General features: G+C 29.6%; 1 protein-coding gene across 2 annotated transcripts in view; it reads left to right on the plus strand.

Moving 5' to 3' along the window:
- Nucleotides 1–15,614, plus strand: part of LOC132935766 (alpha-tocopherol transfer protein-like) — a 47,218-nt gene extending 31,604 nt beyond the window's left edge. For both annotated transcript variants that reach the window (XM_061002379.1, XM_061002380.1), the window contains exons 2-8: nucleotides 8,369–8,551; nucleotides 11,245–11,339; nucleotides 11,424–11,577; nucleotides 12,623–12,816; nucleotides 13,632–13,742; nucleotides 13,928–14,078; nucleotides 14,708–15,614. In XM_061002379.1, coding sequence (XP_060858362.1) covers nucleotides 8,369–8,551; nucleotides 11,245–11,339; nucleotides 11,424–11,577; nucleotides 12,623–12,816; nucleotides 13,632–13,742; nucleotides 13,928–14,078; nucleotides 14,708–14,736 — 917 coding nt within the window. In that variant the 3' untranslated portion in view covers nucleotides 14,737–15,614. The remainder of the gene's footprint in view (nucleotides 1–8,368; nucleotides 8,552–11,244; nucleotides 11,340–11,423; nucleotides 11,578–12,622; nucleotides 12,817–13,631; nucleotides 13,743–13,927; nucleotides 14,079–14,707) is intronic.
- Nucleotides 15,615–16,856: the final 1,242 nt, after the last annotated feature.

Here is a 16,856-nt window from a genome sequence, read left to right on the forward strand (position 1 = left end):
TTCGGTTATTTACCTCGTTAGCTAAAAACCATATATTCGCGCTTAATATGGTTTGCGATGGAACGTTTACACGTCGTATCCGGATGATGAGGTCACTCACAATTCGCGACTATAGTAATATGTATACCGTATAATATACGCGTGTCACACTGACACGTTCCTAACACGATATCTGTCGGTTGCTAGGATAAATGAGTAAGTTTTTCCATACGTCTAATACTTATAAAATCAACGCAGGACATTTTGTTCCAATTTTTTTTTCTTACCAAACCGACTCTACACCGGTATTCGCTGTATTATTATACAGTATACATAATATATAGGTACGCATGACGATTGCACGAAATCAAGCACAGACACGTATTATAATCACCACAAGTATAGATCAACGGTCGGTTGTCGGTATGAGTGGGTGGAGTTGTGAGTACGTGTGTGTGATATATTATTTCCATAATACGAGAGAATGATACGAGTATGTAATATATAATCCGTATAGATATGTACCTCGGATATATACATAGTACGTAGTTATATTATATTACACACACGTGTTGATATTAAATTATATGGTATTTCTTTGTTCGTATTATGGTTGATGCTGAATTGAATTATAATACGAATAATAATAATAATAATAATATTTTTAATGTACTTTTTCGGCAACACGTGTATGATTTCATCGAACATCAGATTTCCCATGTTATAATAATAATATTATGTTAACCTGACGAACGTCGGTTTTGCAATCCCACGGAATAAGGATATACGATATAACTTATTTGTTCAACACTTTAATATTATGATATATTATATAATAATAAATGTATTAATCATTATACTCGGTATTATAAGCAATACTATATTAATTATAGCATTGTTTACGGGATCGCACTATCGTGAGATTCGCATCTCCCCGCACGTTATCCGCGTAAAATCCTTTCACAAATAGCCCAGTATTGCGAATTTAATTTACTCGTGTGGCCGTGAATTTTTTGTTTCCTCGATTTATTAATTAGGATGAATAAAATAATGAATAAAACATATTATTCTGATCGTTATAGACTTATAGATTTATAAATGTGCTTTTAAATAGCGTACATAATTTGTAGATGGTATCAATGCATATAGTTTTAAACTGCATATAGTTATAAACTAACGTGAAAAAAAATATACGTGAACAGCGAAAATTAATAAGATATGTGAATTATAATTTATAACTTAATCATAAGGGGCAGATGGATAAAATCGCACGCTAATTGCACGACGCAATTGATATTTTCGAGAAGTAAAAATGTACGGTTTATAAGCAATACTGTGATCGTATTCACTATTCGTTACAATATGTCAATGTAAATAATGATTTCGATGATCACATTCCACAAATCGTTGCGCTGACAATTAGAGGAGAATGATTCAACCACATGGTTGTCTCCGTCTTATAAGCGTAAAAAGTACTTTGAAAATTTACGCTCAGCAGAACCATTGTTTTGTTGCAGTCGCCAGTCAGCATTTATGATCATAGTGATTTCACTATATTATTATATTATATATTAATAGTAAAGTGCTTTATTATCAAATTTAATGGTAAGAACATTTACTGTGTAATGTGTTTGTATGTCGGGCTTTTTCAATTTTTTAATTTTCGAGCGTATTAGGAATAGGAATATAAAATATTACAATTTAAAAATGCTCATAACTCGGAAGGTCAATTCATTCTAATATTTAAGCTATCAACACGAAACTGATTCAGCTGAACGTAAATATTTTGTTGTAAGTTAGTTAATAAAACTGAAACAACCCACGTGGGTGTTATACCCTTTCTCCTTATACCTAATTAGTAATGTTAGGTATAAGACATAAATATGACTGTATATGAGACAAAATTCCGCACTTACTGTGTTGTTAATTTTTTTATTATTAAAATTGTATTATACATCATACTATATAAGAATCACTGCTTATTAAGAGATGAGCACGTCGCGATTTCGGTGCTATAATAATAAAACATAATGCGTTATTGTTCATATTCGTATGTTTGTATTTTAATTTTTAATATGTAAATATGTTATATTATAACATACACGACTATGGCACGTCAAAACCTATGCGTTTGTATCATCGTCGCTCGATCATCACAATATAATATTATTATATTATTCACAGTGAGTTTTTATGTGTTATTTCCAAACGTTTGTGTCTCTGGTACAATCACGTAGGTACCACACTACCACGTACGATGTACGGTAATATAATATACAAACAATAATAATAATAATAATTGTGTCCTTGGCGATGTCCACGAAACGACACCGGTGCTGCAGTACACTATGTTTGTTTCGGTCGTCTCCGCGGCGTTACGATTTATACGTTTTTCATATTGTTTCCACGGTCAACGCGAGAATGACCATGCTGCATTAATTATATCGCGATTATACTGCGTTTATATGGTGACATTAAAACGACTTTAGATCCACACGGATACATCATTTCATGTTGATAGTTTGAGTTAGTCCAATTACTAGAAAAAAATATAATAAATTGTCATCCGATTAAAAACCCTTTTAATCTCATAATGATTTAAACGCAGTGATCGTCAATATCGTAAAACACACGTTGACATCGTACTGCAGAATACTTGACGCACAGACGTCGAATAGTTTTTGTAAATAGTTTTTGTTTACTAAGAATGATTATTGTTTGGATGAGCGGTCACACGCTTTGCCCCTTCAAAAGTTCAAACTCCACTCCTCTTATTTAAACATTATTATTATGTTTGAAAACATATATTCGATTTTTATTTTTCATTATAGATACAATCCAACTTCAAAGTATGCATTTATAATACCTATTGAAAAGTACTCTGCTAAAATAAGAAAAGTCAAAATATACATATTTAAATAAGTTTCCATTTTAAAGGTAAAAATATGCAAAATGTTAAATGCAGGTTTTAAATTCTCAAAAAATGTTGTTAAAACAGTCACTACACGTCTGAATATAAAATATATTATGGCTATAACTTATAACCGTTGGGTATTATTTTTGTTTTACTTGTTTCATTGAAAATTCAAAACAACCTCGAGTAATCCAGCAACTTCAATTCGTCCTAACCTAACCTACCAATTTTATAATTACTAACTAAACGGTCCGATTAGTGAAATCCATGATAATATTATAAACGGTGAAAAAATGTATCACTAATTGGTAGCAAGTAATATTAACGTACAATATTAATTATTATCTTTTGCATTATATAATACCTATTAAAACATATTATATTGCCTATATCAGCCTTTCGTATTATCACTGTAGTTCACCTTGAACGCCATGACTTACAAGGATTAAGGAATACCTACCAATTTTAAAAGTGTACATGTTACGATGTTTTCATCGCATAGTCGTGTCTAATTACTATTATTATTATTACCTATTACTGTTTATTTTGTTTTTTTTTGTTTTTTGTAGATTCGAATTTTGTCCAATGTCGACTGAAATATGTTCAGATTTTTTATAATCTATTTTATTGACGTCTCACATATATATTTATTTTTGTTATTAAAATTGTACTCACTTTTTTCGTCTTAATCTATCGAAAAAGATTTTTTTACATTTTAGCCGGAATATGTTTATAACTTAGTTAGAGCACTAGTCAATTAATTCTAGTTACAAAGAAAAATTACATTTCTGTTAAAACCACTCCTATATTCGGCACAAAGTGTCGTTATTTTCTAAAATAATCAAGTTGATACCTAAACCTAAACCTACTCAATGAAATCAAGTAATACGTTCATAAGAAATAAGAATACACGAACATTAATGTTATTTCCTACAGTTGATTATCTTAATTTAATTTACGGCGTACCTATATGCGTTTTTGTGTATTATTGTTGTGCAATAGATTTTTGTGACAATTTGTCACGTGCCACGTCCGTTCGTCTGTAAATTATAAATACGAAATATGAATGAACGGTTCTACTAGCCTGCAGCAGTGATTACCATAATATTATAATAATAATGATACCATCAATAAAATTGTAGGACGTAAGTAGGATTCTAGGTCTAGTCCTAGTTGGTTTAAATCAGTATGCAGACACGATAACTATGGCCAGAAGATCTTGTCTACTTCGCGGGGTACCTCTGAAAATTAAGACTACTATATAAATATTAACATAGGTACCTAACAATTTTATCATTTGTAATAATTTAAAATACGCTGCACGTTGAAAATATTCGATACTCAAAAGGTATATGGAATTATATTATGCTAATTCTGACAAAAATTGACCTCCCGAATAATCTATTAAGACAGGTTATGTAAAACGATCGAATGAAATCCGCTCTTCGGCCTCGTCGAAACGATATAATGATAATAATAATATAACCGTGCTCTAATACGGATCATGTTTTAATGCATAAAGATGAAGAAATAAACCACACTCGAATACTCGTTCTAATATAGGTATGACATATTGGTAATCGGTATGAATGTATAATCATAGTACAATACACTAACGATATTATGAAGTATGAACTAATTAGTAATAGTTGCTAATAATATAGGTAATGATAATATTATATTACGTTGTCACTTGTTAGTATAGTTAGTTATAGTCAACAACAATAATATTGTACATCGAGCCTGCTTTGGTCTAGGTGGTGATGAGGATTTCCACCGTATATCGTTCGCAAATCACATCACTATTATTACTTGAATTTTATTTTTTTATGAAGCCTATATAATATAATCACGGATAACGGAATAGCATTATACGTATAATGTGTTCCTACTATACCTATACACAACTTATGTATTTAATACAACCGACGCTACCAACGTACCAAGTACCTACTTATTGAAAACGAGACTTATCTAGTTAAATCTGTACGTGGATATTGTATGCGGTGCTTCCGCACGCGTTTGTTTTACTCTTATAAGCCACTTCGACCGTGTTGGTACCTAACCTATACATGGAACGAATGAAGTTTGCTTCTCTGAGGATTCGTGGACAGTCATACTATATATAGCGGAAACACACCCGACTATATTATAATATTATGTGCATATATATATATATATATATATATATATACAGGATGATTCGCCGACCATGCTCACCCCCTTATTTTTTATAAATAATGCTTTACTATAGTTATTCAAAATCTGATTATTGGAATTTTCAAATACCTGTATAGGTACTTGTAAACACTAAATTTTCAAATTCATGAGATTTTTTTTGTACAATTTAAGTGATGTTCTGTGGAGATGCAAACTTCTGTTTTTTTTTAAAATAATAACCCTCTTTCACTAGGTAAGTAGGTAGGTACTGTACATTATTTAACAGAAAATGTTGACTCGTCAAAAACAAAATGCCAACGAGTATAGTTTTTAAGTATTATTTAACTTAGTGTATTATATTATAGATAAAAGGTCCATGGATTTGGGGGATATAGAGGTATATATAATATTAATCCATCAACATAATTAATTTTTAAGAATGATCCAAATATAATAATTATTCACTGAATAATTTACAGCAAAAAAGAATATTACCACCACGGGACACTTCTTTATAAGTACCTACCTAGTACAAAAAATCTGAAGGTTAGGAAATAAGGTCTTTAACTCTTTAAGTGTACATCCAAAAACTGCAAAAATCAGGAATTGAATGAATTCATTATTAAAGAAAAAAATTGGGAGTGAACAGCATGCTTATTGAATCATCCTGTATATTATATAGTTTCCGTCGATATTTTGACCATATAATAATAGCATAATATAATACCATACGATAGTCGGTATATACATATCATTCCATTGGCTAGTCAGACCGGTTATTATATTATTAGCTATATTATGTACTGAGTACGCACATAATATATGTACCTATATACCACAACTACATGGGCAAACTATTATTATACCCTTTACCACGTTTGCATGAAACCGCATTTTGGTACCTATCTCGACTCGTCGTATAATGTATAAGTACACCGGTTTTATTCGCGTCGGTGATTATTTGTTTTGTAATGGTCGTCTGCACGCGAACTAAAAGTTTATTAATATAATGACTTGTGACTATGTATAATATTATAATATCAGAGGTGTGCGATCTCGTCGGGATAAGTGAACATCTGTGAACCATACATTATCACATGTATTTTCATTCGCGTAGTTCCGTCGCACATTGATCACTGCAACTGTAAAGTCCAAACTATAAGTTCAAATAAATAAAAATATTATATTATAAAAATAGCTATATTTGTTAAATTAAATGGAGTTAAATAGCAGCAGAAGTGTCGTGCTTGACATTTGTCGCAGCGGGTAAATAACTCGTGAGCCCCGCGATATCGGATTAACAATCTATATAGTGGATTAATTAACGCAAAAAAAAATTGTATTTTAACTAAATTTGGGATGGATCCAATTCAGCGGTTGCCTTATACACCGTACCGTAAAAATACACATTCGAAAGGCCACCACCGACCACTGGATCTATAGATATTTCTTAGCTATCTACTAATTAGTAATTACCATATCTGGTAGGTCGACAGGTCGTAGTTATAATGTATCAATATTATGCTGAATGTTAAAACGATAGATAATAAAATAATGGGTAGCCCATGACATCTTATCACACGTGCATGAACGTTACAAGGGGTCTTATAATAAAAAAATGATAAAATCCCTTGTTAGAGCGAGAAGCGTCATATAAAAGCAGTCTGTTTTTCATCCACATTCTGGCACGCAAACTCCTCGTACATTAATATAGGAATGGCCTATCCATTATTTTATTATCTATGGTTAAAACATAAATACCATCGCAATTATAGTCGATAAAGCGCTGATTAAAACATTAATATAATTGGCATTTGAACGAATCAATTGACCGATATAATGCGTAATGGATTTTTAATTTACTGCCTATTGACTTTAATCTCACACTTATATAAATAAATAAAAATTAACAAGGTACATGTATAATATAGTGGTCATAAATTATTCGTTTGATGTTAAATATTAAAGTTATGTTTCTTTATATTAATTCTACGTCATATTATTAAATTAAAATGAACTGATGGATAATTTATTAATATTTACACACCCAGAGAGAGCATTCGAAAAAGTGGCCGAAAGTATAAAATATTATAAAATATTATATGTACGATGTACCTAATACAGGCTTATATACCTATAGACATTAGGCACTTCCGTAGTTCCGTAGTATAATATTATATTATAATATAGCATATTAGCATTATAGCTCATATATAGCTCCAGACAACATTTCGTAATGATAATACTATTATAATAATATTTTAAAACAAAAAATGTCTGTCGGGAGGCTAACAGTGAGCAGTAACAGTATTACTATACTCTATATAAATCATATTCCTAAATCGCTTCCTATACATATAAAAATAATAAGTAATACCGTAAAGGTACTTAATAACTTTTTTTATATTTTTTTTATTTAGTACCCAAATTTGGCACCAATCATCACTGGTATCAGTGGCTACTGGCTGCCTGACTCGCTGTATTTACTCAAATATTATTGTACAATGTACCTTGTTATGCTATTTCATCTGGTTTAATATTTTAATAATTATTATAATATAGAACGCTTGATATTACTTCTTTTTTTTATACATAAAATCATTTTTTTGATATTATTTTATTAGATTGAATGGTTAATTGAATAAATTTTTAAAATTTAATTAATTCAATTTTTTTATTTCAAGGAAATATAATTAAATTGAAGGGTCCTGGATGTGAGATATGCTATATTATAAATTATATTCGAGCAGGACATTCTGATAGGATATGTGCTTGACCGAAACATGAAAGTACCATAAGCACGCGGTCACCAATGTCATTGTTACCTAATATTTACCTAACATAATATACATATTATTTATTTTATATTTTTTTATTCTGAAATCCCAGTTTTATTTACATTCAACTAATACAATGGGAGTGCTAAATGGCATAATGGCTAATGGACAATGTCATATTATATTAGTTATATAATTTTGCATACACAATAGTTAATATATATTATAATACCAATACATAGTACTATATAAGTACACTCATCAAGTGTTAAATAATATATCAGGTATAGATGTATTTACCATTAAAATAATAGGTAGGTACCTATTGTCAATATTTGACTTGATTAGGCGTCGTGAAATCAATGATTATTATTTGTTAAATACATATTGTATAGGCATAGTTTTAGAATTTATCATTTAGATTTTTGACACATAGATTGCATTATAATAGGTTATATAGACTCGGCGTGTACCAGCTGAGTACGTTTCTTATCCGTAACGATTGTGTTGTAATATTTTTTATTATTATTGTTCACAGGATGCGAGGCATTTTTATCGGATTTGGATAAATTGCCGTGCATACAAATTGGGGAATTCAAGCTCCGCTTAGAACTGGACGACGACTTGTCACCAGAGTTGTTGGAAGTGGCTGTCAAAGAACTCAGAGAAACTCCCGAGCAGCAAGAAAAATCGATCGCTGAACTGAAAGAATTACTCAAAAGTACGCACATTTTACACGTTCTCTAAAACGCTATTTTATAGGTTTGAAATGAGATATGAAAATGTAAATTAAAACTATAGCCGCACGACTGGTTTTGTTAACGATGATTATAATTATTATTGTGGTTTAATTTTTCTTTCAAAACAACTAGGTACCTAGTACTACCTATACTTATATTATAATAATCGTCACTCGATTGCATTCAAGACGTGCGGCTATTGTAAACGGACCACAAATATGTTTTTAGAGAGACGCACAGATTACCGTGGTTGTAAGAACAATTAAACAGTTTATCTACGACACGTATAGTATTATAATATGATATCATTCAAAATAAATGTATAATATAATACGGTAGGTATATGTAGGTATGTAATAAACACAAATGAGAATAAAAAAAAAATGAACAATGTCATAGCTCATTAAAATCTAGAATTTAAATTTTAACCATTTTCTCGCAGTCATCACACGTGGTATATTATATTATGTCACGCATAATATTATAATCACATACTCATTGGCCATCGGCCATCATTAAGCCTTAGAATATACATCCGATACGTCATCTAATTTAACACGAAAACATTTTAGTCACTTTACTCTAATAATTAATAATAGTTACTTGGCATTGAGACACGTAATAAATATTTTTACCCGAATTAAGTAGGAATACAGACCTAATACTACCTACCTATATATTATAATATACTGTTTACCGTTTAAAATTAACACACTTGTTGCGCACCTAATACTTATTGCGCACCTAATACTTATTGCGCGTATTAATTCGTTTAAAGTCCGCTGCACAAGTTAAAATTAGTGTAGCAATAAAATTCGTACAGATATAATATTTTGTTCGATGAACCGCCCGCAGCGATGAAATGATGAAAACAACACGGGATAATAATAGGCGATTTTCTATATGTCATTGCCATTGGTATCTAATGTTTTTCGTTTTTTATATTATGTTTTTTTGTTCTTACACTGACCTATATTTGTATTTTATTGTATATACATAAGCAATTTCCTATATGCATGGGTTACATTATTCCAACGGACAAAAATAAGCAGTGTTGAATGTTATTGTACATACATATTAAATATATTATAGCTATAGGTGATTTGACTATGCGTGATATATCAATTGTCTGCGTTCTCATATCTATTCTTTGTTTCTGATTCTTCGTTATTGATTTACATACTATTAATTATGTAGAAGAACAAGAATATAGCTAAATAACTCAGTTCCGCTAATGAAAAAAATTAAAATAGAAAATGGTGAAATTATAATGAATGGGTAGGTAGATAATATTACAAATGTCTCAACGAAAAACTGATACATTGAACGACAATGCCCTCTCTTCCCCTTACAAAAGTGAAAAAAAGGTCCAAATTAGGTACCCAATACGTCGTATTTATGTAAATTTATGGAATTTTTTCCTATTTATATTCGAACAAATAAATGGGAAAAATAGATTAATGTTAAGATGTATGATGTATCCGTATATCCATATACGGGGTAATTTTTAAGCATGCTCACCAGTCACCCCTTTTTCCCCTTTTAATAGTATATTTAAAATTTTTAAATACATCTGAATAAGACCTTATTTTCAAATTCCTGATATTTTTTGTACTACATAAGGAGTGGTGGAGTGCCCTATACTCCTGTGCAGGAAATACAAACTTATGTTTTTCAAATGAGAACCCTCATTTTTTACTGCAAATTATTTAGCTAATAATTTTTTTGAAAATTTGAATATATTGTATAATATAATATATATATATTTCAATCAAAATTCTAGTGAGTGGTTTTTTAGTTATTAAAATGTATGTACTAAGGATAATAATCCCTACAAAAGATTTTAAAAAAACTCAAACTACCTATATGTAATATAAGATGTACTTATAGTATTTATATTCTATACTTGGATCATTTTTAAAAATTATTTATTTTGATAGATCATGAATAGTAAATGCATTAATGAATAGTAAAACATTTTCAAACCAGCAGCTAAGCTCTCATCTCTACTTAACCTATTATCATAAACATATTCATTCGAATTTTGATTTCGAATTTTAGACACATCAACATTTTCAAAAAAAAGTATCTGTGAAAGTGAAAAAGGGGGTTCCTATAATATGAAAAACAGAAGTTTGTATTGTCACATGATCATCCTTAAGTGATTCAAAAAATCTCAAATATTCGTAATTATGGTCTTCAAACGCATTTTAAAATTCCAGAAATTAGAATTTGAATATATTCTTAATAGATTGAAAATGCTTAAAAAAAATACTCTGTGAACCAACTGATCTCCTTACCACCATAAACTACCGTGTACGGGGTACGTTCTCGTATTTCTCCAAAATTCTAAAGGATACTTTACTATGTACTATGTATAGACATTTATAGCGTATATTTGTTTAAAATATAAACGTTCTTTAAACAAAATAACATTCATTTTCGGTAAAATTTTAAATGAATAAATACAATTGAAACTCAAATGGACATGTATTTTAGAGTTAAAAGTTGACAAAAATACAAAAACATAAAGATTGAAAAATAATTTAAAATAAATAAGATACGATGTAGTAACTTATTAGCTATATATTTTATATTATTTCGTGTATTGTCTTTCAACCTTTACACTTATAAAAATGTATTTGTAAATATTGTTGTTATTTTTATATTTTAGAGGACAGTGATCTAAAAGCGCCCATAGACAACAGAGCGTGGCTTATTCGCTTTCTTCGTCCAACGAAATACTATCCGGAAAGCGCATACAAGCTGGTAATATATACCATCGGTCATTGGACTCGATTATATTATATTTTATCAATTACAGTATAATTTACGACTTAATTTCATCAACAGATCAAACAATACTATCAATTCAAAGTGAAGCACTCAAATATATACAATGGCCTCTCTCCCAAGACTGAGAAAAACATTTTCGATCACGATATACTCCATGTCTTACCTAAACGTGACCAAGGCGGCCGCAGGATTTTAGTTATCGAATTAGGAAGTAAGTTACTTATTGCGGTTGATAATATTCATCTTGTTGAGTTAATGTATAAATCATTAAATGTAATTTATTATTATATAATTTATAACTAGGTACCAAAGTGAAGCTTATAATTGAATTACATTTTTGTATATCCCACGAGACTATAGTTGAGATAAAATATATGACGTAGGGCGATAAATTTGTAAAGATTGTAAAGATCTTAGAATGATGATGAGCTTTTTGTGTCAATAAAAATGGTTTTAAGCAGAACAAATTCATCAAGCTTACACTTTGAGGATACCTTTGGGTTCTGCAATTTGGATCTAGTTGGTACTTCGGGGTAAACAATTCCCAGTATTTTTCTAAATTTTCGGAAAAAAACTAGAAGACTGGAATATATTTACGCAATACCAACTTTTACGAAATCAAATTTGTTTTTAGTTTCAATTCAATACTATAACCGTAGACTTTTAATTTTCACCAAATATTTATATTATATTATTCTAGACACAACATAATTTTATAAACATTTTTATGAGCTATTTTCTAGCAATTTCTGAATATTTTAAATTTTAGAATTATCTTAGTATTTTTTCGATAAATGTCAGTTAAAATTTTTTTTCTTATCAATAATCTTGAAAATATTATACAAGGTTCCTCCTAAGATTTGCTTTTAGCTATTTAAAAACATCAAAAATACATACATAGGCACATTTTTTTTTATAAAATATTCTCAACGAAAATACTGACGCAGTGACACACCATCTCCATTCAGAATCGTTTGTCGTTTATAATGATTTTTCATTGTATTAAAATATAACATCCATTACACACTCCTTACTGTGATCGAATAAATGACGGTTCACTCAAAGTCTGCCTACTAAACACAAAATCGAGTTCTCCGTTTTTATTATTTTAAATTTGTATAAATATATCGTAGGATAATATTCTTAACAAAGCGATTTACGTGTCAAAAAAAAAAAAAATGACTATTACGTACAACTGTTCAAGCTGATATTTGAATTTTGTTTATTGACTTTTACCTATTTGTTCGGTTTTCCAGAGAAATGGAAGCACAAGAAGTGCACGTTGGACGAAGTGTACAAGGGCGCTGTGATATTCCTCGAAGCAGCCATAATGGAACCAGCCACCCAAGTAGCCGGAGCCCAAGTAGTTTTTGACATGGACGGTTTGTCGTTGCAACAGACTTGGCAGTTTAGCCCACCGTTCGCCAAGAGGATTGTCGACTGGCTTCAAGTACGGATCATGACATATAAGTTACGCACATCTCCCAACGCACATACTATACATATTAGACTTGTTCAATCGCATTCAAATATGCGTTTAAAATATGTGTTTTAAAGTTGATTAGTAAGGAGAAAATATAAATATTAAAATATAAATATTAAAATATAGAACGACAAAAATATATAATATTATAAGGAGGTAGTTAAAAATTATAAATTATAATAATATGATTTAGATATATCATAATTCATTATCAGTAAGAACAGTTAATACTTAATAATATTAAAATTCGGATCACAGCAAATAGTATATATTATATAAGCTTACTTATAGAAAAAATATTTTATTAATTATTATTTTACTATAAGAAAAATCAGAATTTTATCAAAATTATTTCTATTGTAAACTATTTAGTGTTATATTTATATCTGTCCCATACAATTATTAGTTTTAAAAAACAATATAAAAAAAACTTACAACTTCAGATACGATATTAGGACCGATTCAAATTTAATGGAACTAAAAGATCCAATGTACTTTCTAAATCGAAAATTGCAAATAATTATAATAATAAAAAAATAATATTTTGTCAAAAATCTGGTACTACGGATTAAATCAAAAGCGTACCTAAACACAGGTTTTTGTTTTTACTTTTAACACATTTTTTCCACAATAATCAATAATGATAATGACATTGTCCGATGTCGTCTCCCTTATGGAATTATATTCGAGTGTGTTGGGGCGTGCGTGCGTGAACGATCTATCCAAAAACATAGTGTAAGTACATGTTGAAAATAACATTGTTGTGTTTATGTCGTTTTTAGGACGCTGTTCCCGCGCGAGTCAAAGGAATCCACATTGTCAACCAACCGATTCTGTTCAACGTCGTCTTCAATTTCTTCAAACCATTCCTGAGGGAAAAATTACGGTCGAGGGTGAGCTTACACATTTTGTTTTTTATTGGGGGGAAATAGGAGAGAGAGAGAGAGAGAGAGAGAGAGAGAATAATTATAACCTTAAAGATGAGTGTTGTTGGGTGCCGCCCGAACTAAACCTCGTCGCGGAGTACCTATACTTATATTATAATAAATGAAAATAAAATATTATTAAATGGTTACAGATCGTCTTCCACGGTACCGACAGGGTGTCTTTGCACAAACACTTATACCAACCCTGTCTACCAGAATGCTACGGTGGCACTTTAGACGTACCTCGTGTTACCGGACCTCAGTGGCATGAACTACTGGTAACAGTAGAAAAAGAATTTGACGGTACGTATATAATAACATTATATAATATGGATAAATGGGTAATTACAACATATAATATATTTACATAGGTATTAATATTTGAATAATTTACATAATATAATACACAACATATATGTGTATTGGTGTATTATAATGTTATATTATAATATGATGCAAGTTTGTCAGAGAAGATTAAAATCTTGTTAGGATTCAAAAACTTCAAACCTATATAGGCTATTAGTCAAATTCCATTGTATATTAAATGAATTGCTCTTTTTATCCCACTTCAATAATTCTACCATCAATATATCGCAATGTTCAAAGAATTATATATTATATTATTATATATGGTGCAAGAAACGCCAATGCCACACTTTGACAAAATTTAGATTACATTTTGAAGAATTTTTATAAAAAAAAATCGGCAAGTTTTAATATTAAATTTCCCAACAATGTTTATATTTGGTATTAGCCCTTCTTGTGCCAAGACAGTAGATATATAAAATACGTACATATTAATATATTACACGGATATGTTATAAAAACCTACTATACCTATGTATGTTGATTTATTTGGACTCAATTATTTAAGGTTTCTAATACAAAATGTAAATGACGTGATATTGAAATTTTCAAATATTATTTTTCAGTATTAAACAATTACGGTTATGGAAAATGATTCCAGCCAACAGCGTCCAGCAATATCAACAAAGACAAAATGAAGCCTTCCACACACGTCTTCGATAATTTAAAAAACAAAAAAAAAATATTTTATTATTTTGGTGTCTGTCGATCATTTATATAGAAAACCCCTTATTTTTATTATATCAAACAATTAAATTATTATAGTTTTAAGCTTAATTTTAGCCATGCCAATGATTTCCATCTCTTTAGGACTAATATATAGTACCTATAGGTAGAATTATAGAAATGGCGTATGTTATATAATGTACCTACTCGTATACCATATTGTTTGGTATATAAATTATTTATTCTTTAATTACCTACCTATATTATTATATTTATTTATTAACAACAATTTTACTTTTTTAGTACTCATTCATCTTGTTATACTTATTTTTTGTTATATCGAAGTTCACTCGATTTTGTAAGAAAAAAAATCGTAAATATATATGCATTATGCATAAATAATTTAAATACCATAGTAATTATTCGTATTTAACAGTGCAATTTTTATATATTAAAACAATTTTATTCTCTATGTGGTTTTAAGAATTATTATTCTATTAAATGCTAATTGCTAAAACGAATGTATACTACGTATTATTTATTAACTTTGATTACTTATGGTGCAGCGCCAGCTAATTGATGTTTTGAAAATAATTTTAATACATTAATTACTGAAAATAATTAATACCCTAACCCTATCTAAAAAAACTTTAGCCCGTGAAGACGAAGCATATCCTACTGTAAAAATATTTAGAGACCTTTGACCTAATGTATTTAGTATTAGGCTACAATATAATTATACTATGTTTTATTTTAAATTCTGAGTGGATTTTTGTGACATTTGAATATAGTAATATATTTTAATCATTAAGGGTGGTTTTTCATAGGAACATCAACTATAACCATACTATATTATCAAGTTACTAAAAAAAACAAAATTTATAAACTCCATTTTTTCTTAAGTTTTTTTGTTTTTTCCTGAAGCTTTTGAAAACAACTGTGAATTTTCTATTTTGACCTTCTAAAATTACCAACTAGATACAATTTTATACCAGAAACCACCCAAAAAGTTTAAAATCGAATCATTTTTTCGACTACTTTTCGTGTACACAGACATCTAAAAATTAAAGTCAAAAAATCAAAAGTCAAGAACACTTAATTATAAGTAAAATCAATACATTCATCGCTCTGCTCAGCTGAATCTGAAATGTTGCACTTTTATTTTCAGAAGGACTTTGTATTAAAATGACAAGCCTTAGCTTTTAACATAACTTTACTCTTTATAGCAAAGCATTGAAATTGATAATCTTATATATTTTTAACGACAAAATAATTCACAAATTGCCATGATTTTTAAATGTCCATTTGAGATACTCTGGAGAAGGGCAAAAATATCTTCGGCTTATACGTTATACACCATTTTTCAATATTCAATATTGACCATACAATATACACTTCAACCCACTGATATATATTTTTAAGATACGTTTTGAAGTTAATACAAATATTAATTTGCTATGTATTGCTGCTAATCGTTGCTCCACTTAGAATCTAAAATGACAATCTTAAAGCTTTTTAGTTTTTACATGTAATAAACGTAAAGTAACTTGTAAGAAAGTATACGATATTGTATAAACTTTTGCATTTGCATCACCCGTACCTACCCAATCATTAGTTACCGAATTCAAATATAAGAGGGCACTACGGAAAATCAGAAAAATAGCCACTGATTTGAACCAAGCAATGAGGGGCATATCAGAACCGGTGGATTCAAGTACCTACACTATAAGAACTTTGCGGTTAATCTTATTAAAAGCCTAACCCATCTTGAAGTCCCGAAATCCTTATAGATTAGGTCAACCGACAACCTGTGGGCTGTGAATGTTTTTTTTTAAAAGCGTTGAAAATTCAATTGCTGGTTGCAGTGGCCCGGTCAGGTCGAAAACCACGTTTCTCTTCAATAACAACTCTATTCGTGATATTATCATCATCTAAGTATTTTCTTAAATTTGGAATAGGTAAATAGTTCACAATCAGATGAGATCACCATATTTTTTGATAGATATAATTATATAAACAATGAAAATCTGATTCAATCTGAAATTATAC

The sequence above is a fragment of the Metopolophium dirhodum genome, chromosome 1 (assembly GCF_019925205.1).
Source record: "Metopolophium dirhodum isolate CAU chromosome 1, ASM1992520v1, whole genome shotgun sequence".
Classification (NCBI taxonomy): Eukaryota; Metazoa; Arthropoda; class Insecta; order Hemiptera; family Aphididae; genus Metopolophium; species Metopolophium dirhodum.